Source organism: Lutjanus erythropterus, chromosome 4 (assembly GCF_056507025.1).
Source record: "Lutjanus erythropterus isolate fLutEry1 chromosome 4, fLutEry1.hap2, whole genome shotgun sequence".
In the NCBI taxonomy this organism is placed as follows: domain Eukaryota; kingdom Metazoa; phylum Chordata; class Actinopteri; order Lutjaniformes; family Lutjanidae; genus Lutjanus; species Lutjanus erythropterus.
This window is the reverse complement of record NC_139320.1, coordinates 11,229,474-11,255,701: the sequence shown is the minus strand read 5'-3', so window position 1 is coordinate 11,255,701 and position 26,228 is coordinate 11,229,474. Positions and strand designations below refer to the sequence as shown.

General features: G+C 36.8%; 2 protein-coding genes across 6 annotated transcripts in view; both read right to left on the bottom strand.

The window, feature by feature from the left end:
• The window catches only part of arhgef12a (Rho guanine nucleotide exchange factor (GEF) 12a), a 61,717-nt gene extending 51,177 nt beyond the window's left edge, over nt 1–10,540 (bottom strand). For 3 of the 4 annotated variants that reach the window (XM_084716964.1, XM_084716966.1, XM_084716968.1), the window contains exon 1: nt 9,145–10,539. In XM_084716964.1, coding sequence (XP_084573090.1) covers nt 9,145–9,176 — 32 coding nt within the window. In that variant the 5' untranslated portion in view covers nt 9,177–10,539. Of the gene's footprint in view, nt 1–9,144 lie in introns of all 4 variants that reach the window. The other variant, XM_084716967.1, reaches the window with a different exon arrangement.
• A 5,955-nt stretch (nt 10,541–16,495) lies between these two features.
• On the bottom strand, nt 16,496–21,598 carry tlcd5a (TLC domain containing 5a). Of its 2 annotated transcripts, none has more exons than XM_084716348.1 (3): nt 21,524–21,598; nt 19,109–19,315; nt 16,496–17,451 (listed from the first exon to the last, which is right to left on the bottom strand). In XM_084716348.1, exons 2-3 carry the CDS (start codon nt 19,302–19,304, stop codon nt 16,919–16,921), a joined length of 729 nt encoding a protein of 242 aa, XP_084572474.1. In that variant the 5' UTR covers nt 19,305–19,315; nt 21,524–21,598; the 3' UTR covers nt 16,496–16,918. The 2 variants fall into 2 exon arrangements, with proteins under 2 accessions (XP_084572474.1, XP_084572475.1); XM_084716349.1 differs by lacking the exon at nt 21,524–21,598 and adding an exon at nt 19,489–21,058.
• Nucleotides 21,599–26,228: the final 4,630 nt, after the last annotated feature.

Sequence of the window (26,228 nt, the reverse complement as noted above, 5' to 3'; positions counted from 1 at the left end):
CCATTTCTTTCCTTTCAGCCAGGCTGGACAAGACTAAGATAAATAGAAAATAATATTAGAAACATACCCTCAAAAACACAAAAGAGACCCAGGCTAAACCACAGAGTGGGCCAACCATTTCCATCTGTCCAATTATAATTTGCACTTAGCTGATTGGTGAAGACAAATTTGATGCAACTGTAAATACTCCTTTCCTTGGAGGCATAATAAAAAAGTGGTGGCAAAGGAAATGATTGAGGCAAATACTGGAATAAAAAAATGGTGAAGACACAGAGAGTTGGCGTGTGCCTGCCAAAGTAACATCTAGGTGTGAGCAGAGTCTTCCTAAGAGGGGTGGGTAATCTCACAATATGCTTTATCGCAATCACAATCCAGGATGTAAATTGTGATATTTTTCCTCAATTTTGAAATGCCAAGTTAACTATAGCCAGACTTGAAACAAACAATGGACTGCATAAAAGATACTACAGTTTTAAAATGGTGATTAAAATCTGAGTAATATTTGTAAACAGAATCCAGATAACAATTATATAATAACACTTTTCAAGTACTTACAACTCCATTGCACTGTTTACTATAAGTCACCCACTGAAGAGCCACGTGAAGTAATTTGTCTTATCAGCATAGCCATCTAGTTGACTACATCCCTCTATTGGTTTGTGTCCAACAACCCAACCAATCAATGAGGTTATGTGAAGCGAGAAAACAGAAGTGGATATTAAATACATCAATCTCTACAATTCACTTGAAAAGTAGATTGTGGAAGCCTTGGATCACACTCTCAATCTAAAATAGTGAGATTGGCCCCCCATACTAAAATCCTCATTTACATTTAATAAATAAACAAACTAAGAATCTGGTCAGTCACTGAATGCAGACTTTCAATATTTTGTATTGCAGAAATTTTGTTGCATAGAGAATAAAAAGCTGCCTACCTTATCCACAATATGACCATGTCATCAGTGGTGAAATCTATTTCCAGAGCCATGTGTGTTAAACGTGTTAAATCACTGACAACTGTAACTACACCTGCAGGATAACTCCAGTGTGGCACAAGGTGAAATCCCAACATAGTAGGACGATGCACCACTTAATTAGTACTGGACTTTAAAACCATAATTTACATTACAGGATGGAGTAAACGTGTCAGGTCAGACATAAGACAGGAAAGAAGAAGAGACTGATTATGGAAAGGATTCAGAGTACCAGTGTCATGGATCAACTAGTTTCCCTTTTAACCGGTGGCTTTATGCCTGAAAGTGTCTGTGCATGGTCGTAGTGACAGCAGATGTTGAAAATATAACATCTAGAGTAGTTGTACTTGTAAATGCTTCATTACGTCTTCTTTTTCTCGAAAAATATACTTGTCTAAGTATTAGAAACAGAATGTCACCGACAAGTGTTCATATTAATCTTGAATGTGACAAAAAAGAAACAGATTCCATACAAGATTAGAGACCAGACTGTGGTACAAATCAACGCAGTAATCCAGTTTGCCATCAAGCTGTTTCTCCTTTTCCGCTGTGTGTATGAAAGCCATGCAGCCACTCATAATGCATTCTACAAATACATAACACAGCAAAATCAACTTATGACAAATGTCAGCTATGCGACTGCAGCAGATCAATCTGGGCTTCTCAGAGCTTTCATACTTGTATCGTTGTACTGTATTTATCCATGAAGGACAATATAATGCAGAACCACCAAATATAGCCAGATATGTCTTACGCAAACGGACACAATCAGAACCGATTCTTTATTTGATACTCTTTATAAAGAGAAGATTTATTGCTCTGGTGTTTGATTGCAGAAAACTATACATGTGCCCCTGTTTCTCTGGTACTTTCTACACACTTTCTGCCAAGACACCATACTGCAAAAACATCTACTTTGTGTAGAATCTTCAAAAGAAGAATGAAACTGTGACAAATATTTTAATGGAAAAGAAAAGCCTACAGCCTATCATTACTAGGGTTAAGATATGGTTAGAAAGGATTTTGTCCCTGTTCTTGACTTTAACTTCAGAGTGAATTCGTTCACAATCTTGAAACACTGCTGCCCATGGGAAAATCACACTCTTTCCATAGCAGTGAGGTAGGATACCGTTGATTAATCTACTGATCACTGCAGCTCTGCAAAAAACATGATATGAATGAATAATGACCTGAAAATGACCTACTGATGCTATCCTGGAGTTATCTCTTAGTCACCAACTGGCTGCGCCCTTTTACCATGAGATACATACAACGGTGGAGCTGTCTATATGACTTCCCTACTTGGCTATACCAGGGTATCTTACAGTTGCTAATCCTGTAGGATATCTTAAATATTTGCAGATCAAATAATTTCATACGTTAATTCTGACTTGATGTTGGGTTTCTTTCCAACCTGCAAAAGTTTTATATCATCCTTTCAGTTGCAGGGGACATGTTCAGTGTATTAATACCACCGTTCTCTGGTGCATGCTGAGCTGAAGCCTTGGCACTTCCTTGGCACTTGTGATCAGAGCTTTAAGTGACTTCTGGATGCTCATTTTAATGCACAGTTCAGAGCAGCTGACACAGCTTCCCCAGTATCAGTGCTGACTAGATGGAGTAGAAGCATACTGCAATATCAGGGAGGGATGCCAAATACAGGAGACGCATACAAGCAGACCGAGCTGTCAGAATGACTCGTGAAAACATTGATCATAAGGAAATAAATTCCACTGCAGTAAGGCAAATATCAACTACAGTTATCATCACTTGGTGTGCACATAATTACTTTATTAGCCAAATGACATAATATAAATTGATAAAAATTTTGATAATCAATTAACCCTTTGCATTATTCATCAAGTTTGAATACACAAACATTTGCTGGATGCAGAATCCCCTATTTGTTGCTTTTCTTGGTTACATTTTATAGTAAATTGAATGTTCTAAGGTTTTTGGGCTGTTAGATGAACAAAATAAACAATCTTGTTTATTTACCATTAGAACTAGGCAATATTATCAATGTTATATCAATATCAACATTAATGGACTAAATATCGTTTTAGATTTTGGATATCGCTATATTGTGAAATGGCATAAGTCAGTGGTTCCCAAAGTGGGGGGCGCGCCCCCCCCCCAGGGGGCACGGTGCCATTGCAGGGGGGGCGCGGTAAGGCTTACCCGGTATTGACACCAGGCGCGGCTGTGCCGCGGTTTTGCTCCGTCATGCACGCGACTTCAATTAAGATCAGCAGCGTTTCAGAAGCGTCTCAGCAGCGGAGCGTGTTGCCCGCTTCTACCATGGATAAGCAGGCTACATAGTTAAATTGTTTATTTTCTGTCTGTCTTTATGATCGCGAGTCTGCACAGGGTCTTTTATTTTGAAAATCAACCGGATTCTCCCCTGTTTTCCGTGCCTGACTTCCTGCCCGCTCGACTAGCTATGTGTCAATTGACGCGCCATCCGTCAGAAATAGACTCGCTGAGTATTCTCCGCGGAGCTGTAATTTATACCAGAAGCGGCTCGGCGCTCTGCTCAGACCCAGATTTGAGAAGATCTGCAGCATGAAGCAGGCCCACACCAGTCACTGAAAAGATGTGAGGATTAAAGGTTTCATTTTTGCACAACAAACCTTTAGGTTTTTGTTGTTGTTTTTTTTCCTTTCAGGGAGTTCATATTTGTGTTGTCATGTTTTAAAAAAACATTTTTGCACATAGATGCAATTTTTGAAAAATGCATTGATAGCAATGTTGAGTATTGTTACACAGTAAAAAAAAAAAGAAACCTGTTACACTGAACATAATTACACTGTTAAGGTGGTTTGTTATTTCGTTATTTATTTCTTATTCCAAAAGAGGTTGTAGTTTATTGCAACCTGTAGTTTATGAGGGTTGTATTAGAGTTTATGAGGTTTGTATTAATTACAATGTGTGAAATAAACTGCAATGGAGTCTGAAAACAAAATATGTGTATGTGTGTCAGGTTTAGGGGGGCGCGAAAATTTTCTTATCAACCAAAGGGGGGCCCAGCAGAGAAAGTTTGGGAACCACTGGCATAAGTATTCACACTTATTATTACATTACAGTAAAGTGATGCAATTTTTTGACATTACCAGTCTGTTGTAGTTATTCTATTAAATGTTTATATTGAGATATGTAACATATATTGTGGAATAGCCTAAAAATATCAAGATTTATAAGCCATATTGCCCTATTTGCCACTTAATTGTGATGGCATTTTGGCATTATAGGCTAACATGTCATTATAATCACCCTGTCAGGAACACAATCAACAGTTACGTTGCAACGGATAATAATGAATCAATTAATAGCAAACTTGTTAGTTGCAATCCTTTTATCATCAACTATCCAGAGACATAACGTAACACTTTTCCTCCAGCAGGGTAACAATGAAGACACACTATATCCAGCCTCCCTGAATGCACCTGACCTACACTGACAGACCTGGAGAGGAGCACACAGTGAACAGCCAGTTTGCTCCCACTGAAAGCTATTGTTTACTATTAGTGATGTCACCAGCACCACTTCCCGGGAGGGCCTCAGGGGGGGTGGGAAAAACGTGGAGATCAGCAGAACTCTATGACAAAGAGCTAACAGCACACTAAACTGACCCATCGGCTGGCGGCCCAACCCCAATAGATGCTGGATGCATACTCCCACCGTAGCCAACAGAGCAAAAACAAAATGCACACCACCATATGCAGAGGGAGAGAAAGCAAGGGCAGGGATAAACAGAGGGACTCAAGGAGGGAGGGAGAGACAGACAGACAACAGCATTAATCAATAAAGTCATTATCGCCACCCACTATGGAAAACAACCTGCGGTCTAAACAACAAGTCAGATCACAGGCTACTCTTATTTTTGTGCAACAGAAGTACAGAGCCAATTGCTTGCATGCTCTACAGACTGCTGTCACACTGTTATGCATTTTTTGTTTTGCATTATCATTATGGCCTGCATCATGTTCAACTGGCAGAGCAACAAATGTGAGTTTTACAACACAGAGCTTGTGAAACCAAAACAAACAGATGAAAAAACTCAGTCATAAGATTTCATCCCACACATGCTTTGACTAAAGGGAAGATGAAACAGCGCTCTGACTAACAGCAATAACAAACTAGGGATGCATGATAAATATTGGGGCAGATGAATTATTGCAGGGTTCAATGTTAATGTTTTTTTCCCCACTTCCCAACCAGACAAATGGGTCAGAAAGCTACCCGCCCTGAGTCAATTTTTACTTACCCCTGTACAAACTGTTTTTGTTTATAGTGGTTATCAAATAAGAATCAAGTCTAAAGTTGATTGTCATGTTTAATCTAGGGCTGCAATGTCTATAAAATGTCAGAAAACATGAAACATGTTCATCCTGGTTTTCCAAAATCCAAGGTTATGTCTTTAAATGTCTTGATTTGTCAGTTCAAACCCAAAGGTATTCAGTTAAATATAATATAAAGTAGAGAGGAGTGGGAATATCCACATTTAAGAGGCTGAAAACAGCATTTTCTACAATTTTTGCATTAAAATTACTTTAATAAATTATCAAAGTAGTTTAATGGTTTAATTCTTTTCTACCACTTGTCCAGTCAGGCAAGTGAGTTGCCAGATTTATTAACCCAAAATGGCATTTTACTTTCCTTGGGCAGGCAATCCTTATTGTTGAGCTCTGTGTTGACCACTAAGAAGAAATTTATATTATTATTTATTATCCCCATAATGAAATTCAAGCCAAGAAATATATGATAAAATAATATCTGATTTGACAGATTATCTCATAGTATTTTGAATTCTTTGGCAAAATGCTCTATAAAAGTTTAAAATTTGTTCAGTTTTTTGATGATTTTCAATAGAAATAATAAATGAACATTTGAAGAATCAAATGAATCAAAGAGTGTTCTTTATTTTTGTTGTAATAGTGATGTCAGTTTGATTTGGTTAGAACTATGGATTATTAAATCATCCATCTTTGCTAACTATATCTTAGCCTTTCTTACCCTCAAGTGTATATAAACTACAGGTTACATGACCTTAATTTTAGAGCTTGATTAATCGATCAAAGGAAAATTTGCTCCTATTCTATTCTAATTGGTCACTCGTCTTTTTTCAAACAAAAATGTCAAACATTTGCTGGTTCCAGACTCTTAACTGTAAGCGTTCCCTGGTTTTGTTCATCATTTATAATTGCAAATTCAGAGTCTTTGGGTTTTAGACTAATGAAGATTTTTCACAATTTTATGACATTTTATAGTGATTAATTATGAAAATAACTGGTAGATTAATCAATAAAAAAGTAATCCTTAACTGCAGCCCATGTTCTTTTTAGAAAAAGAAATACAAAAATGTTAAATTATCGGTTGTTGTATCGTATTGACTGTCAGAAGCAGGTAAATAGCAGTTATCTGTATCAGCTGAAAAAAATCCATTGTGCATCCCTAAACCTAAGATTAGGTGCCTCACGGCATCAGGAGTATCTGTGATTTATTTTCTTATCAACCACAGTTGAAATGTCAATACAGGTTTGCTGAAGTGATTAAAAAGTACTGATTTGTTCATTTTACTGATAGAAGCACCAAGAGACATGATGGTATCTGCACTGGTTTAGTCAATCATGCCATGCACTGTGTTGTGGAAATACGATTTTATAAATAAAAAATAAAAAAAACACAATAAACTGGACCACAATATTAGTTGGTGCCAGCCACTGTAGTTATCATGGCAGTGGGGGAGGGGGGTCAAGAAAAATGGGGTTGAGTTTAGCCTCTAGCTCATGCCGTAGCCAGGAGGACATTTCAGATCCCAACCTGTGTAATAAAGCTTCCTTCTCCTCTGAATCTACTGAGCACATTCCACTGTGTTGGCCTGCACTCCTTGCAGGTATGTGGGATTCAGGTGGGAAGTGACGTGATGCATCAGCTTCACTTCTCTGTTTCACTGCCAAAGTACGTCAAATTGAGAAGAGAAACCTCTTTATTCTCCAGGTAGAAAAACATAAGGGAATTCATGGTAGGGAAGATGCAATAACAATGCAATTATTGACAGATTATATCACAATGGATTAGGAAGGTACAGGCTGATCCTTCTCTGCCATTTAGCGTTCTTCTTCAAGCCATGACACATGTTATTTAGCCTGCTTGTCTTAGCAACAGTGTCCAATCTTCAAGTTTAAGTTGACAGATGCCTTAGATAAGGTGATTACTCGACGAAGCTAAGGTTTTGTCTAAATCCAGAGATTGTTTTAATAGGTGTAGGAGAAGGTTAGCTTTAAAGGCTTAGCGGTAATAGTGATGTTGAAAGGTGTACAGGGATCACAGGCGACTGTTCCCTGGCACACAAACAGTGGCAGACCGGCCTCCTCAGTCCTCCTTGGACAAGTAGTACTTTACTGTCTACAGAGAACTCCATTACCCATGCTGAGATCAGCAGAGTTTCCATCAAGATCTGATGTCCTTCCTTAGTAATTAGATTGTATAACACAGTTATTATTACTGAGCACATCACCACAAAGAAGTGCTTTACTTGGACCATGTAAAACATATTTTCATCATCAGACAGATAGCCGGTTGTGTTTCAGATTCAGATCATCACAACCAAATTAAGAAGCTTTACCAAAACGTCTATTACTCAGAAGACAAGGGATGTAAGAAACTTGGACCTGCAACAGTTAATCAGTTAATAGATATTAAATTAATTGCCAACCATTTTGATAATCAATTAACAGGTTTTAGTTGTTTTCTGTTTTTCTAGGAAAAAGAAACACCAAAATTCTCTGATTCCAGCTTCCTAAATGTGAATATTTTCTGATTTACTTAGTCATCTCTGACAGTAAACTGAATATATTTGGGTTTTGGGCAAAAACAAGACATGTGATCAATATTTTCCCCATTTTCTGACATTTTTATAGACCAGACAACTAATTGATTAATGAAGTAAATAAGTGACAGACTAAACGAACAATGAAAATAATTGTTAATTGTAACCCTATCGTAAATAGAGATATGCTTGAGTATTGCCATATTATGTTTTGTGATACTGTACCAATTCTCAGAACCACTGAAATGTGATACATGCATTTGTGTCAAGATTTGTGGCAGTGGTTCATCCTGTGTTGTGTTTAAACCTCTAATCGCTAGATAGCAGTGTTGTAGAACCGCAACTAATAATCGATTAGTTGTCAACTATTCATTTAATCAACAACTATTTTGATAATTGATTAATTAAGACATTTTCTGGTTTCTTTAGTCCGTTATGACAGTAAACGTTGGGTTATGTCATCATGGACTTTTAGAAACATTTTTCAACATTTTCTGGCATTTAGGGTAAAACAACTAATTGATTAATTAAGAAAATGACTGACAGTGTTGTGTGTCTATCTTCACTGTTCTAATTGCATAAAAAGTTAACCTTTAAGCCAGATTTATGCATATGATGGTGTATTCTCAGTACTAGGCCAGCTTTCCTAAAATTAGATTAAAAAATAGCAATATTTCATCTTACTCACATTGCAGTGTACTGAATTGTAACCCCTGTATCATGATACATACTGAAACATCAGATTCTGGCCAATACAAGCCATACAGAAGACTTGACTTCTGCTTATGGAGTGAGGACTGAAGAAAAAAGTATTCATCGCCAAAATAGTTGGCAATGAATACAATAGTTGATAACTAATTGATTAACCAACCAATCGTTTTGGCTTTAATCTATGGCTGTCTTAGTTTTTTAACCTCATAATATCTTGATATGGCTTAATTCTTGTCTCGTCCTGTATTAACGACTGCATCACAGTAAATTCTGAATTATCTGAACTTCAGACTGTCTTAGGTGCTCAAATGTTGGCTTTTACCCATTTGGTCATTAAATCCACATTACTGATTATTATTCATCAAAAATCTCATTGTCTTAATGCTTAGGGGAAGCACCAATGGTCAGCCCTACAATATTGTCACAATATCTATAAATGCCAATATCAATCATTTGGTCAATCATATCCTGATATTAGAGTTTGCCCATATGGCCAGCAATCACAGCAATCAACTAAATCAAGAAACTTGAACAAACTGTTCTACATTACCACTCTGGAGGCTCGATTTGTGCATGCTGGGGTGCAGACAGTGCATTAATAGAAAATAAAAGGAGTGCATACTGTACCTGTCAGTGAAGCTGGACTGTGTGTCACTCATTGGGCTTCCTGTTCTAGATTTGCAGCAAATTATATCCGATTAACATTTTCCAGAGTGTGATGAGGCGATTTCCTGGCGCGTCCTTCTCTGGCATTCGTCTGAAGTAGGCAAGGATTTTGACAAATGGTGTATGGAGAATAAATTAATTGTATGACACTGCTGGGTTGTTGCAGTGGCACGTCCAAAAACACTGGAGGAAAAATACTGCCTATAGCCAATACTCCTTGTCAGAAATGCAACAGCAGGAAGGAACAGTGCAGACCTTAAAAATTAATCAGGGCCTCTGTCGTATTAGCTGTACAGTCAGATGATATCCTCCTAATATTTTGGCAATAAATACACTGCGCCAGCTGGCACAAGTTGTCGTGCATGTATGAACTCCTTGTGAATCCTTTGCATTCACATCCCAGTTTTCCTTCCGCAGATGTGAAATGTGTAAACAAGCTGTATATCCAATGTAACAGACACCTTGGCCCGGCGATGTCTGCCACCACCCCTGCAAGCTCGGCTGACTGAATGGCCTCGGTTCCTAAATGATCTTTGAAGATGCTGGAAATTCCTCCAGTCCCATTTGGTATTCCCTGCTCCCAGAAATGCCTGCTGCTGCTGCTGTCTGTGGCTGCGGGGACGACTCTCCCGTGACCATGAGAGAGAATCGCTTAGTTTAAACGAGCCGTTAGCAAAACAACCGCCGCTAACGTTGGTAAGATTCAAGAGGAAAATTCGTTAAATGGTGGATTAATTAAAAAAAAAATACATTGGGTGTCGTTGAAAATCCGTTCTCACGGCAAAAGCTGGCCGTTGACTCTCGCCTGCTACCAGCTAACAAAACAGATGAGCTCTTTCAGCAAAAAACTTTGCTTCGTGTGCTCTTGTTTCGAGTGCAAACTAAGCAAACTCCCGTTCACAACAATGAGCCGGCCAACCACCGAAAAATATATACACAACACGGCATGAATGTTGGCTGGCTCGTCTCCGTGTTATGTCCTTCAGAAAGTCTCCTTGAGGACAGAAAATCCAGTGAAGTCGGTGGGTTAGCAGCGGCAGCACAGCGCAGCAGCGCTCCTTGACTCCATGTTTCCAGAATTCAGTCGTTTCTCGGCAGAATTCCCGTGGATGGGAGCAGGCTAGCTATGTGGCCAGCTAACGGGACAGAAAGTAACACCAGTCCGCTGTAAACAACGACAAAAAACGCCGAGGTGCCGCAAAACTTTTAGCAAACACCGAACGCGGTTTTTTCCAACGCAAGACGGTATTTGTACAAGAATATAACTTGCGGAAAGGTTCCCAAAATCCCACTTTCTGCCGCTAGCAACGCCCTAGCCAGCTAGCTGCTCTGCTCTGCTCTGCTCAGTCCACCAGCCAGCGCTGCCTTCACTAACCACTTCCGCCGGGAGATGGGAAAACTCACTCTGTTTCAGCATGATGTTACAGAACAGTGCTGCTAAATAACATCAAAGTATTAGCAACTACCAGTAATAGTAGTATAATGTTCACTATTTAATGCATTCTTGCAGTATAAATAGTAGGTTTACGCTTAAATGTTATATATTATGTTTTATATATGTTATATATTAACCCTGCTAAATCAATTTATTGACAAAAAAAAATCAAGCAGCAGTTTGGATAATTGAATAATCATTGAAGCACTCTTAAAAGAAATTCACCGGTTCCAACTTTTCAAATGTGCTTGTTTTCTTAATCTTCTAGGACTGTTAACTGGATTTCCTTTAAAAATTAAACATTTGAAGACAGACGCTAAATGCTGGACATTCCTTAGTATTTGTTGACATTTTGTAGACCAAGTGATTACTCGATAAAGTGATAGGCAGATTTATCAATAATGAAAATGAGTGTTAGTTGCGGGTCTAATGTTCACTTAATAAGTTAATTAGTCGAACTGATTAGTTGACTAATTGGTTGTTCAGCTATTAAACATAGACAGCATCAGAGATGGAAACAGTGAAAGAAAGAGACATCATGTTATGTGTTAGTCAATCAGGCTAAATGATTTGTTGATAGTAGGGTTGATTTAAAAAAAAAATGCTATCTTTGACCAAATACTTCAATACTGATATGCATTCACATCTCAGTTCGGTATTGTGACCGGGGGCTGATGATGGGTTCTTTCACAAAATATTAACACAATAAGATTTTTGAAGAATAGTTATTAATAATGTGGTTATAATGTGGTTATAATGGCTAAGTGGATAAAGCAAGAGTCTGGTAAATTCACAAAATTTCATCACTTTACTATAATGTGGGCTTTAAATCCAGGAAAAGACAATACTTCGGAGACATCATGTTATAACAACATCCAGACTATAACACAATATCTAGTCTCATATCACAATATCAGTATAGTGAAATATCAACATATTGCCCAGTGTTAGGGTATAGCAGTACCTTGGGTTTACCCCCCCTACACCCTTGTATATGAACTATATGAATAAAAAGAGTCTGGCACCTGAAATGCTGTGTGTCTGACTTAGAATGATAAATTGATTTGACTAATAAATAAGGAACTGAATCAGCAACAATCTAGATTCAACAAAATTTAAAACAAATGGTTGGGCCCTGCTATAAAATGATTGACGATGATGATTATTTAAACACTACACAATAACTTTATAACACATACACAAAAAAAAGACCATGAAGATGTAGGGAAAAAATGATTGTCACTAATGATTAATGTCAGTTGGAGTGTTAGTCTCACAAAATTAAACATTTGAAGACATTAACTTAGATGACTTGGTAAATTAGTTGATCAGCTAATTAATTATTCAACTATGAAACGTAGACAGCATCTGTTTAAGAGAGAGAGATGAGAGAGAAAGAAATAGATGTTATGTTTAGTCGTCAGTTAGACTAATTGATTTGCCAGTAGATGGGAAATGAATCAGCATCAATTTAGACAAATGATTATTCATCTTGATCAGTTGTCAAGCAGAACATTCTGGTTCAAGTTTCTTGAACACAGACACAGTGACAGGCATTTCTTTTGTTTGTTTGTTTGTTTGTTTAAGCTATTTTCTAGTACTATATAGACTAAACAATTGCATTGATTGTAAAAATCAATAGATGCATTGATAATGAAAACAGTCATTAGTTACAGCCCTAACTGTATCAATAGATGTTGTTGGATTGTTTGCTTTTCCATGGCAGGGAAACCAGTCTTAAGCATTTTCCAGCAAGGAGGCATTTTCCTTTAGGTGGTCGATTAACTTGATGATTGTGTGTGTTGTTGTGTGATTATTTGATGCTTTTCATGGCTCTCTGCCTGTCTGTGGTTGGTCTGGGGCTGGGAGACTGTCATTATGTTCATTATTTACAGCTTACAGTCCAGTCCTTTGTCCATCAGCCACAAGAAGACACTCCTACTCTGATGAAACATCCTTAACTCATCCACAGAGAAGGCTTGAAAGACAACAGAGACAAAACACTCAAGTGGCTGCATGCCTGCGTGAGTGTAAGAGACAGATCATGGAAATGCAAACATACTTAAGTCTGTATTGACGTTTATTCATGTCTTTGTATTTATTTGTTTAAGAAATTCACCTATATAAAATGCAGAGTCAGTGGAGGCAAGGCTTCAAGTCAGAGATCCATATTCAGTGCCATCAATGCAATCAATATTCATGCTTTTAGAAGTCCATTGAGTGTATGTTTTTCAATTACTGTAGGCCTTAATGTGCTTTTAGAATAGAAAATGTACATGGTATCACAACACTGATTGATGTCTAAATTGATTTATTCAACAGCACATATAAATGAAAAACAATATAAATACAGTACTAAAAGAATACCAAAGGGAGGCCAAAAGCCTAAGAAGTTTATCATGGGTCAAAATGAAAATAAAACCACTGATTACAATTTTAAGTCCAAATATTTAGTTTCAAAACCTGAACTCATTGTTTCTATAACCAACGTCTCAAACAGATAAAAAAAAAAACTAATTTGAAAAAGTGTGAAAATATTAAATACAATCATAACAAAATAAAAAACTAAAAAATAATCATAAAGCAAACCTTAACTATTAAAACAAATATGCATTACCAGTGATATAATGTAGGATATGGTTAGTGATGGGTGTTCAAAAGGCCATTTTCTGCACCACAATGAATCTGTCTGAGTCCTACTTAATTTTAAATAAATAAATGTGTACATGAGTGAGATATGTGTCATCTTTCTTACCTTCTCTCAATCTGTTTTGTTTGTTTGTTTGCATCACGTCTGAAATGATACACTGTGTGATTATCTTCACTGTGTCTGTCCTCTTTTATTATTTATTTTTCTGGCAGCTGAAAAGAGCAACAAAACTAAAACTGCCTTTTGCTTATTTGCTTTATTTTTACTTGACAATGCTGTAAACTTGTTTCTTCCATCTCCAAATGACTGTCCTCATGTTTCTTCACTGAGCATTCATATATAATTGATATGACACCATCATGTGGTCAGCTTAGGTAATTTCAGCCTCAGTCCAATAATACATCCGAGAATCTGTGGCCCAAAGATAGTCGGGCTTTTATGAGAGGATTCACTAATACATTTTTCACAAATAATCTTTTTTAAAACATATTTTCCAGGCTTGCAGGTCAAGGTGCTGGACAAGGGCTAATTTATAATAATATATATAATTTATTTCTGTTATGTGTATGTGTTCTCTTCTTTCTAAATGAGTTGGGGTGGGGTGTGTGAATGTTATTGTTTTTTGATATATATGTGTGTGTGTGTGTGTGTGTGTGTGTGTGTGTGTGTATACATATTACTAGATGTACAGCCATAATCCATTGGTATAGCATTTTATACAGTTCTCAATGAAAATATTTTGAAATAATACATTTGAGTCTGTTTGGTGTCTGTTTACATAAAGATGCAAATGCAGCTTCTTTTTCAGTTGTAGTTGACACTTTTTTGTTTAAATTTATTCAAAAGCATACAAACAATCTATCACATCTTTATTTCACTTCACACTGGGATTACAAAGGCAAATCATGAAGCCCCGAACTGAAAACAGTCCCTTATTACTTATACAGTTCTGTTGGAGGGTTTACAGTACGGCACGAGACAAAAAATTAGGACAGTACGTTCAAATAACTAAGGCACACACCAGTTAGCTTTTTACTCTCTTGGATATGATGGTGATGCTCACATGATTCTTAACAGTGGCAGACAGGTAAACAGACCTTGTTTGAGAGCAACACACTGAATTTCAATCAAATATAGATAAGAAAATAAAGGGGTGATGACGTGTTTTAGCACTTTACTGCAGAAAGCCATGTGCACTAAAATAACAAACAAGATGTAGTCATAATAATAACATAAATATAAAGTCATGAAGTGGGCTAAATCATAATAGTCTCTGCACATAACAAGTCAACTGTCTTCTTCCCATGGTGGACGATATGGCTGAAATCAATATCACAACAATATTAAAAACAAATATTTTTATGATAATTAATATCTCATTATGGCAAATTTAGGCAAAATCACACATAAAATGCTAAAACTCAAAACAGAAACAAAACTTCACACAAAATAACTACTTATGTATGTTAGTGTGTTTGGAATTATTATATTGGACAAGGTGTAAAATGATCACCCGATATGATTATATCAGCTTGCTATGATTTTACTGATGGTCATTCGGTGATCACTATTGCCCAGCCCTTACTATGTGTGTGTTACTAACTGGTGTAAACAATACAGAAATTAAGACTGCACAATTAATCAAAATATTATTGAAATTGAAATACGTCCAAGTGCAATATCCAATCCTTGCCAAAAAATAACACTCTCCAGATGTTCTCCAGATTTAAGAAAACATGTTTGTCATGTTTGTTGACCCCAACAAATGTCACATCATCATGATTTTACAAGTAAAAAGACAATTGTGATGAAAAATGACCATTCCCACTAATCATGAATCATAACCATGAATCATATTGCACTCATAATATCTGTCAATAATAATCATAATAATCAAATAATCAATAATCAAAAGATGTTTTTTTTTTTTTACCATATTGTGCAGCCCTTACAGAAATGTAACATTTTGTGGGCTAGAAACAAAAGATGCTCTTTCATCCATGATTGCAAAGGTCTCATCCTGTCCCAAGTCAGAGGCTAGCAGGATGGTCCTGACAGTAGCATGTTTCTCAGAATGTAGAGCATCTGAAAAATGTTTAAAGATGCTGAAAAAACAAGCTGAAACATAAGTCAGTCAAAGATCAGTGCACAGTACAGATAACTCACAATAAAGTTAATTGAATTGCCTGACAAGATCTCTGTGTGAGAGTGAAACATGACTCTGTTAAATTAATTGGGAGCTATCAGTACAAAATACTGATCTTTTGTCTGTGCTTATCTGAAATATTAAAATAGGTTGTGCAAGTCTGTGTTCACACAGTTCATACAGTGAAATCAGAGGCTTTGAATAACTTAAAATATTAAATAATGGATATATTCTCACACCATTTGACCAAATATTTGAAGGTATTTATAGTTTTAATACAGCTGTAAATATTCCAATAGATTTACCAGTGTAGAAAATGGATGTATGGTAATATTGGCCTGTCATCTGTATCGTCTAATTAAGGCTATAAAATGAAGTATTGTATTGCCCTGAAATTAACATTTCTGACAATGTGACAGGCTGATAAGATGATGCTTTAATTATGTGCATGGGACACAAATATGTCTGTGACATGGAAGTTTTTAAAATTGACCAAAACGGACATCAAAATTGCAGTTTTCAATGTTGCCCTGCATCTGTCATGCAAGGAGGAGCCAAATCAACTCAACTGACCATCTTAAGAGCTGTTATCCTGAGCTGATCATTACAATTAATTTGTGAAGAACAGAGAAAGAGGTACCAGTGAAAAAACTATCAGCAGTAGTTTTCATATTTTGCTCAGTAAATGGTACATTTTGAAAAGCGCTGTATTTCATGTCTTTATCTGTCAGTGGACCATCACGATAAGAGTAAGCACAATAATATGTTAATTCCATTACAGGAGAGACTTCTGTGGGGATGGTGAGAAAAATATTTGCATATATCAGTATCAGTATAAGCAAAATGGGCAAAAAGTTCCTTTCCATGTGTCCCTTTATATGGGGGAAGTAGAATAAATTATATGTTTTGGGGCAAGTTCTGCTGCAGGACTTGAGGCAGCAGACAGAAGCTTAGAGTAATTTCTATGAACTATATGAAACAAAGTAGTCAAACACACACATATTTCTCTGGAACTGTCTGGTATGACTTCATCTCCCTGAGTATACCTTTCACATCTGCTCAAAGTTACACGGAAACCAATCCTAACTTTCTGATATGGCTGTAAATGTTACACAAGGTCCACGGGCATTACATGTAAACAGTTTCTTTCCTAACATCAAGCTTTCCTTCAGAGCAACACCACACCACATATGACTAGGCCACAGTTCACTGCAACTGAAAGCAACATCTGTTCGTGTGTTTATACAAAGTGCTTTGGTTTTCAGTGACATAAACTACATCTGTGTTGTTTGTTAACTGTACATTTAACACAAAGGTTTACAATGTTCAGCTGCAAATAACTGCATAAAAAATCAGTTTTTTCCAAAATGCACAGGTGTTGGACCTTACAGACGGATGCCAGAGGATATTTTGAAGCATCCCTTTTTTAATCTTGGTTTAACATAAAAAAGTTGATTTTGTTTGTACTTTCCTTTGTACATCCAAAGTGAAAAACACGAGCCAATCAGTCCTTCTTGCCTTCATGACCATTAGCTGCCACTGTCTCTTGCTGGTCTCTCTGCTGTTTGTGCCAGCTCTTGCTCTTCCGAATGGCAAATCGAACAATGTCCACCATAAACACCCAGGATAGCGCGTACATGGCCACTCCCCCACACTTGATAAAGAATCTGGGTCTTGGGGAGATCAGCTCACAGTACAGCATTGTGCCTCCCACAAAGATTCGCATCACCACGAACAGCAGCACAAACAGGACATCCACAACGTTTCCCAACCACGTCCCGTAACGTCCTGTCTGTTTGAGGAACCAGCGTGCCTGCAGCAGGGGGTTGGTGATTTCGCTGCCAAAGAGGACCGCGCAGCCCTCGATGCCAGACTCACCCAACCACAGGGTCAAAAGGATTCCCAGGATGCTCATGGTGTGGTGGGCCAGCATGACAGGTCCCTCTGTGCGGAAGTACACACACCAGGCCATATCGAAAATAAAGTAGCCCAGACTCACCACCATGGCACTTATTTGCAGAGGAGTGTTCTTAGTACCTGGTGTTCATAAACAGATACATACAGGTTTTAGTTACAGCGTTCAGTGTATTTTTTAACAAAAGCAAAAACAATCATGCAATGAAAGAGATAAAACAAGTTCTTAACGGGGCTGGGTCTCATTTGGATTTTTACAATTCTGATTTAGATTAAAATTTTTTTGTCGATTTTGGATGTTTAAGATTCTTGATTCTAATTCATTGAGTGTCTGAATTCTTCACAATCAGAGCTGCGTGAAACACTAATTACAACAGATAATGCTAGCAGTGAAAACACTAAGCTAAATTAATGTTAGCTAGATAACTGTGTTGACAGCTGTCTCTTTTCTGGTATCTTGAATATTTTGGGGTTAACGTAAGCTACCTTACTGCAAAGTGCTGTGTATCATAACATTTGATACATTGATAGTGCATTTGTCTTATGATTCAAATGCATTATTAGTGTGACAGGAGCACATAACTGGTAATATCTACATGTACAAACAAACAAACAAACAAAAGAACTTTGTGCCATACAGGATTAAAAAGGGAAATGTACATTTATTTGGCCACTAAATGGTTTATTCACACTTTGATTTTTTTCCTATTTGTAGTACAAACTGTGCACACTAAAAGCTGTTTCAAGTAACATTCAGTATTGTCACCAACACGCTAAAATGATCAGACAAACAGGACAAAATTAATCTTCAGTTATGTTAATAAATGATTGTTAGCTGCAGCCTTAGTGTTTCCAGATTTACATGACTTGACAGTAACTGAAGTAGCATTTACGATACAATGACGTGAAAGACTATACCTTCAGTTTATTTAAAATCTACTCAGTGTTGTCTCTAAAGTATCCAAAAGTCACACTTCTGACTAACTGAAACGCACCGATACCACTGGCAAAAGTCTTTAAGTATCTGATATTAAATATACTTCTGGTTATAAATGTACTTAATGGAGGAGTATGCAATATATTTACTGTACGAAATTATAAAACCACCATGATATGACTTCAGAAATTCAGGAAACATGCTAAGTTGAAATAACCGCTTCTCTGACAACAATGCTACAGCCAGTCGGTTGTCCTTTGACATTTCTATTCCAGGCAAGAACAAGTGTTTTAATTTGCCCGTTTCACATTCATGTGAGTTAACATTAATGCCGAATGTTCGCCAAATAAGTAAGTACCGTTTATGAGTCATAGAAAAAAATCATTAATAATCTTTTAGAAGAAGTAGATGTTTATGACAGTTTAAATGAGCAAAATGTTAATGGAGTCTGGCAGGCGGTAAGACTGGAAGGCAGTGACAAAACAACTTACTTCAATCAGAGACCTTATGTTAAATAGACTTTCAACTTATTTAATATTCAGTCTATGGCTCCAATTTGCTATTTGGATTACAGTACTAATTTTGAATGCTAGGGTAATATATATTTCTTCTTAAAGTATTAAAAGTACAAACAGAAGTAAATTATACATATTAATGCACATGTATCTCTATATACTATATACATACGTGTGTGTGTTTAGTTAACTTAATCCTTCAGTTTGTCAGGAAAGGTGTGATTGAGTAAATGTGTTTAGTTACATTCCACCCCTATATCTACTTTATATTTTTGTATCATAGTGACAGCCTTTATTTGTAATCTAAAGTGACACATAAACGTCCTACCTGGATAAGTGAAAGGCCAGGGTCCATCCACATAGCCTATGTATGCAGTGATGCAGACTGCCAGGATGCCGTGCACCAGGGTGACGAGGCGACAGTTCCACTCATAGCTTCTGGACCCGTTAACGTAACACAAGAGAAAGTAGAAAGAGACCCAGCAGGACAGGCACAGGAGCGCACAGACCACAACCAATGCCATCTTCTCCTCCTCTACAGACAAAACAAACAAGAAAAACAGCTGAAAACAACTCAGTTTTTTTCCACAAACTTGCCTGTCAGCAGTCATCAAGCCAACTTTGAATCAAATTACATAGAAAGAGAAAAATGCATAGAGGCACATGTTGCTCTGTAATATCGTTTACAGTAGAAAGAGACAGCATTACCATCCCAAGACTTGGACTGTGCACTCCTTTGTAAGTGACCAACAATTAGCCTTTGCTTGAACTATAATAGCACTATAGTTGGCAGGCCGAGGGTCTGGTGGGGTGAGGGGGACGTCTCTTCTTCTGCTGTGACGTTTGTACTAGGAGGTGAGACCATGCAGATGGACAGGCCCACTGGACTTGGAACAAGATGTACACTTGAGTCTCAAAGACTTCAGGCAAGTTTCAAAACCAGAGGAGAGGTTACTGGGTGCTGGGCCTCAGACAGACAGTTCCCATGAGGGAGAAAGGTTATTTCAGCAGGAATTAAATGACATGTGGCCTTTGAAAGCACTATAAATACATGTAAAATGTATTACTGTCAGGGTTGTATACATGGATGTTCAGTTTGGGTACCTTTCATTAACTGTTTTCCTTACATAGCCTCATGCCAAATATTTTAAAAATGTTGCTCAGATTGCTTGTTTTGTTCAACCAACAGTCCAAAAGCCCAAAATATTCAGTTTACTATCATGTATTAAGAAAAGTGTCAAATCCTCCTATTTGCAAGGCTGTAAACTGTGAATGTTTCAAATTTATTGTCCTGTTGATTGACTAATCAATTTATGATTTTACCTGTAATATAATACAGCTGCAAAGGGTGGGTGAGATACTAGGGCTGTTAAACACAAAAAGAAGGAAGCCAAAACAAAAGACGCTGATTAAATCTAATATGGGATGTGGACATGCAAAGACAAAAACATAAAAAAAAAAATTATTCAAATTATGCAAACTGTAAATATCATATCACACAGACAAAGAGCTATGCATAGAACTGAAGTGAGTATCAGTTAGCTGGGCAGCTTAGCTTGGGTGCATTTTAGAGATGCAACAATTAAGCAATAAACTGATTAGTTGTAAACTAGTAAATTAAAGGCCAGTTTAGCTGGATTTATTGGCAGAATACGGCAGAAATAATATTCAAGCATGTTTTCATTAGTGTATAATCACCTGAAAGTAAGAACTGTTGTGCTTTTGTTATTGTAAAATGAATCCTTTCTATCTACAGAGGGTGCAGATCCTTTTCCATGGAGGTCTCCATGTTGCACTGCCATGTTTTACAGTAGTCCAGAGAGAACAAACTGCATTCTGGTTGTAGATTAAATTTTTCGTGTCTTTTGTGAGTTTCACAGCCACAGTAGGTTCTCCTTCATGTTTGGAAGGGGAAGGTAAAACAATTTGAAAGCTCACTGCTTGATGACACTAAATTCTACACACTGGTTCTTTAAAATAATTGCCAACTATTGTGATAATTGATTAATTGGTTCAAATCTTTTTTTTTAAGCTTCTTAAACGTGAATATTTTATGATTTCTTTGGGTTGTGAACAAAACAGGACATTTGAGGATATCATCTTGGGCTTTAGGAAACAACTGATCAACATTTTCTGACGTTTTATGGACAACAACTAATCGATTAATTGAGAAAAGAATCAACAGATTAATCTACCATGAAAGTAATCGCTGACTGCAGCCCTAGTACTTTCCAAAAATAAATAAATATGTTGCATGTGTTTTGTAACCTCCGTGTTATATGTTGCTATACTGGCCAGAACACTCCTGTTCAAAGACATTTTATTTACCTTTCCTGGTTGAATAAAGTTCCAAATAAAGGTTTGATGCCAGTGTTGTTTAATGCCTTTTGAATGCAAGAAGTTCAGGGAGTTAGTTTTATGGTTTCTAAGATGCATAAAATGAAATTTCTGTAGGCTGTATTTACGTTCCCATGGAAACAGCTGGATTAATGTTGGCGTTAATGTTTAAACTCCCTTGCTAAACTAAGGTAACTAGCTCCTAAACTAAAAGGGCAAAAGTACTAGCTAGCCTAGCTTATCCCTCATTTAATTTAAGAGGATGCTCTCTCTTACACCGGGCAGCTACCCCGGTTATTTAGCTGGATCAGATAGCAAACTAACCGGTAGCTAGCTAACGTTAACGGGCTAACAAAGCGTTTTCTTATGAAATAGTAACATATTCACAAACGCAGTGAAATATTACCTTGATAATGCGCATGTGCCTGCCTCTTCGGTTACATCCTTGAAGTTTAGGGTCCTGTGAAGACACGTCTCTGAATCTGAAGGAGACCGTAAAAGGTTTATTTGTAGACACAGTAGCTGCTATTTGTGTTCCTCTGAGCGAGCTCCGCCGGTGGAAACAACAGCCTCTGTCAGCAGCATCCCTTCATTTCCATACTACCTTATCAGGCGCTGAGCATGCAAATATATCAACCGACAGACTTGGGTCCTGGTTTCATTGTACCATGACATACCGCAGTTTAGAGACTATAGCAGGCCTGGTAAATATTTAACAGAAGAAGCATGTTTCCATCTTTCTTGATTTGCTCTCAGACCTCTCTTGTAGATTTTTAAACAGTGGCGACACCTTGTGGTCAATGTCAGGAATCACACACAAGTTCTCCTCCAGCAGGGGGACAAAATGGAAGAACTACAATGTAATACTACTACATGTGTCAGCAAATTAAACACAAGATTTTTTAAACCTACTAATGCCACCCTATAAATACATTTGAAACATTATTTTGCAATAAAACTAGACATCAAAAATTTAAATATGGGCGTACTTCTTCTGCGTAAATATGTCAGTTCAGAATTATAAGTAAATCAAAAATGACAATAACTGGTTGACTTAAAGAACATGTGTCCAAATGCAGTTATCTGTGTGGGGAAAAAAATATCTGACCTATTTACAAGAAAGCCCTTTGTGGCAGAAGTTTTACTATTTTAACCCAAACCATGATTTTTATATCACCCTCTCAGTACTACACATTTTCTTGTTGCAGTCGTTATGACCTTTTACCACTTTTTTTTATTTTTTTTTATTTTTTTTAGCTAATTTAATCAAGGATTCCTCATCATGAGTGCCTGTGGTTAGTTTAGTGTGACGTATATCACCACTAGCCTTCCCCTAATTTTCAGTCATGTCTGGGATTTGTTGATAATAATATATCTACACCTCTGTTTGTTTCTTTTGTCAGATTCTGTGTGTTTTTTTTTCAAGTGGCGGAACTAAGATGCACCACTTGATTAGTTTCTCATAGTCAGTCTAATCCCTTGTCCTGTACATGACTTGTTGGCATATTCATGATTAAAATTAAAAGATTTTTATATTTATCATGAGAGTGCCACAGATCTCTCCAGAAGACCAGCTATTACTTTGCTCTTTTATTATCAGTGAGCTGGACAGTTACACTCTTTATTTTGTTTTAAATTATTTTTCCTCCTAAAGCTAACCAAGAAGGGCAGTGATGAAAGGCAGTGTTTACAGCATTCAATAAATACCTATATAAGATCTTCCTAAACAGAATTTAAGATGTTTAAATATTTTAAGGGCTGTTATGAGTAAATGTAAAAACATTGTTTTATTATTTAATGACCTGTAAGCACCCTAATATTCTATGGTGGGGGGGGGGGGGGGGTGCACAGTGGTTTTAGTTGCAGAGAACATCCTACCTGCATGACTTAGGTTGCTGGCAAGCTCACAAGCCTTCAGTCCTGCCCATTACTGCAGCTGTGCCTCTGCATTTGTAGTTTGATTCCTTGCTGAGATGTTTTCTCTCATTCTCTTCCCTTATTTCAGCTCTTTACTGGAGGGAATGCTTGTAATAACAGACAAATGATAAATATGACATTTATAGGCAATGCTGCAAGATGCATGTACGTGCGGATGTTCTCTCGTGCAAGTTTAGAATGTGTACAGATGGTGTGAAGATGTGTCTCTTCAGAGCGTATTGTACACGACTTTATGCTGTACAACGGAGGTCTAAAAAAGTGAGCTTACAGAGACTTCAAGCAGAATATAATGATGTCATGAGAATATTACTGAAGAGACTGGGATGCCAGTGTAACTCACAAAGTGTCAATGTTCTATAAAAAGATCATAAATAGATGAGACATATTAGATATAAATTTACTCATTAAAAATGTATACGTAGATACTATTACACTCCTCTGAAGACGTTGTGGCGGCCTGATACAAGAAGAAAGGGTTGGAAATGTAAAGAGGCAATTGTCACCTTCATACATGCTTTATGGGAATGCTCTGTGGTTCTTCCCTGGGCAAAACTTAAGAGAATAACTCAAACAGCCCTTACCAGACTCTTCTCAGTTATATCTGTACTTGGGGATATAACATTTTGACCATCAATTATGTCTGAAGCACATTTTATTTTAAGGTTAACTGCTTTCATTATTGCAGCAAAATGAAACTGGAACACAAAAACCCTAGAATTCACTGAATAGGTTAAACTTATAATAGAAATGGCCTCCTCTGAATACTTATTGGCTCAAATGAATAATACAAAAAGGAAATTTAACAAAGTCTGGGATAATGTCTTCCTCTTCGGTAAGGGTTTATTACATTAAGGTACATATGGGTGAGATATTTCGTGTGTTGATGGTCTTTTGTTCTGTTTGTTTTTTTTGCTTGTGCTGTTGTTATTTTGTGTGTTACTTGGTTCTCTTTTCCCTTTCTTTTTGGATATGTGTGCCTGAAAAAGTTGTCATAATATTGATCATATAAGACATGTATAAGTCATATGATTGTATGTTGAATGAATGAATGAAACTAATTGAAAGGAAATGAATAACAACTTAAAGCAGGCCTGGAGTTTCATAATTTCAGGGGCAAGTCCACTTGGTCTTCTGTGTTTTTGAGGGCACAAAGGCCAAATGCCAGGGGGAACAAGGCTGTCAAATAAAATTATTTAACTGAAATAATGAATTTGACTTAAGGGTTAAAGGTTTATTTGAAATAAAGTAATTAATAAAAGGGATTTAAAAAAAAAAAAAAAAAAAAGAGGAATGAAATGGATTTCATTTGTTATAGGTCTATAGCTCTGGACTAATCAGACTCACTGGAGTTGTTTGAAGGTGTGGATGGGGAAATGTTTATATCAGTACTTACAAATTTAATGAATCTGAGAATGAATTTATCTTTATTTTATCTAACATAAGGTGTAGCACTACTCTATTTATTTTTAGATTTTTCTCCTTTAAATATTGACTTTTTATCAGGCCCAATATATGTAAATTATTCTCTGAAATGTCTTGTCTTCTATCTGGACCTTCAGTCTGTAATTAAGTTTGAATTGAATTGTATAATGTCTAATAAATCTACAAAATATCAACAACAACTACAAAATAATTACTTAAACTTGTGTATGCAGTGCAAAGAAAGACTTTATTGAAACATTTCATGTAAAACACAACTCTTAAATGGTACATCGCCTAATTGCTTCATTTTCTCCTTATGGCAACTTTTTTACAACATATTCAGAACTCTTTCATAGAAAAAATATGTTTACAAACTTAATCTACAATTACATAGCAAAGATATCAGTGGAAATGTTAAGGCACTTGATCACCAGAAAAGGCCACAAAATAGAAATGTTTTTCACTCATTTGGTTCTTTAGTTAGCCGGACATACCAACAAACACACAAAATGAACATCTGACATGGCAGTAAAGACTGAAATAAGGATGGAGATGGCAAGACAAACCAAAATTCTACTTTTTTTTTTTTTTTTTTTTTTAACCTATTGCTCTAAAGAACAGACAGACAAAATGAAATTTGGTCCCACAAGTTCAAGAAGTGCTCCTTGAATTATGCATGAGAAATGATCAGGGATATTAGATGCATAAATTATAAACATTTAATTGCAGACATGAACACATAAAACCAGAATCCTGGCATTGGGAAACAACAGAAAATACAAGAAACTGAAACACTGTTTAACCAGAAGAGGGCAGTATAGATTTAAAATTTATTTTAAAAAAATCATACTGCAGTTTAATTTAACCCTAACATGGAAAAACAATTGAAACTGAAATGTCACACCCTTTTATGGCAGTATTTTGTTTGACTTTGGTTTACATGACACTTTTAAACAGATTAAAAATGTGTTTGGGGGCATAAGGAGCCCCCCCCCCACACGTGTTGATAGGGAAAGCAGAGCTACAACCATTTTTCTATTAAAGATGATGACACACCTGTTTATCCACATCCTCTGTATAACCATGGAAACTTTGCAACAAATAGCGTGGCACATGGATGAGCTTATAAATGACATCCAAAGTCCAAGAGGTTAAAATGTTCTGAAATGAATTTGAATACTTCTTGTTACTGAGGACCTGTGGTTTAGATGTGTGACTTTAAGAGCTTGATTAAAGGGATACTTTCCATTATTTGAAGTGGGTTTGTATGAACTACTTATCGAGAGTCAGTGTCTTAGCTAAAGCAGATGACAGTTAGCATGACAACAGTTAGGAGAAGCAGAGAAGAGTACCAGCATGGAAGCAACTCCTGTGTTCTGTGAGGTAAAATGACTGATTTTGGCTGTGGAGTTTGGTTGTTAATACTCGGCTTATATAACTGCAGCTTTTTAAGGCCACTACAAATAACTATCTTGTTGCAGCCCTCTGTGGACAAACAGCAGTGTTTCCCCATAATAACCACAAAACAAATTGTCAGATCGGCTAACGTACCACTCACTGTAACTCTTCCTGGAAAAACTCCTTTTGGCTAAAATACCTTTTGTTGCTGACCCTGTACACAGCAGTTCATTGCTTAGCTTCAAGCTGGGGTGTGCTGTGTATTACTGGTAACACACTATTGACAAGCACCTTATCCGACCCCACTTCAAATAATCTGAACTATCCCTTTAATGCAAAAAGGAAAGAAAGAT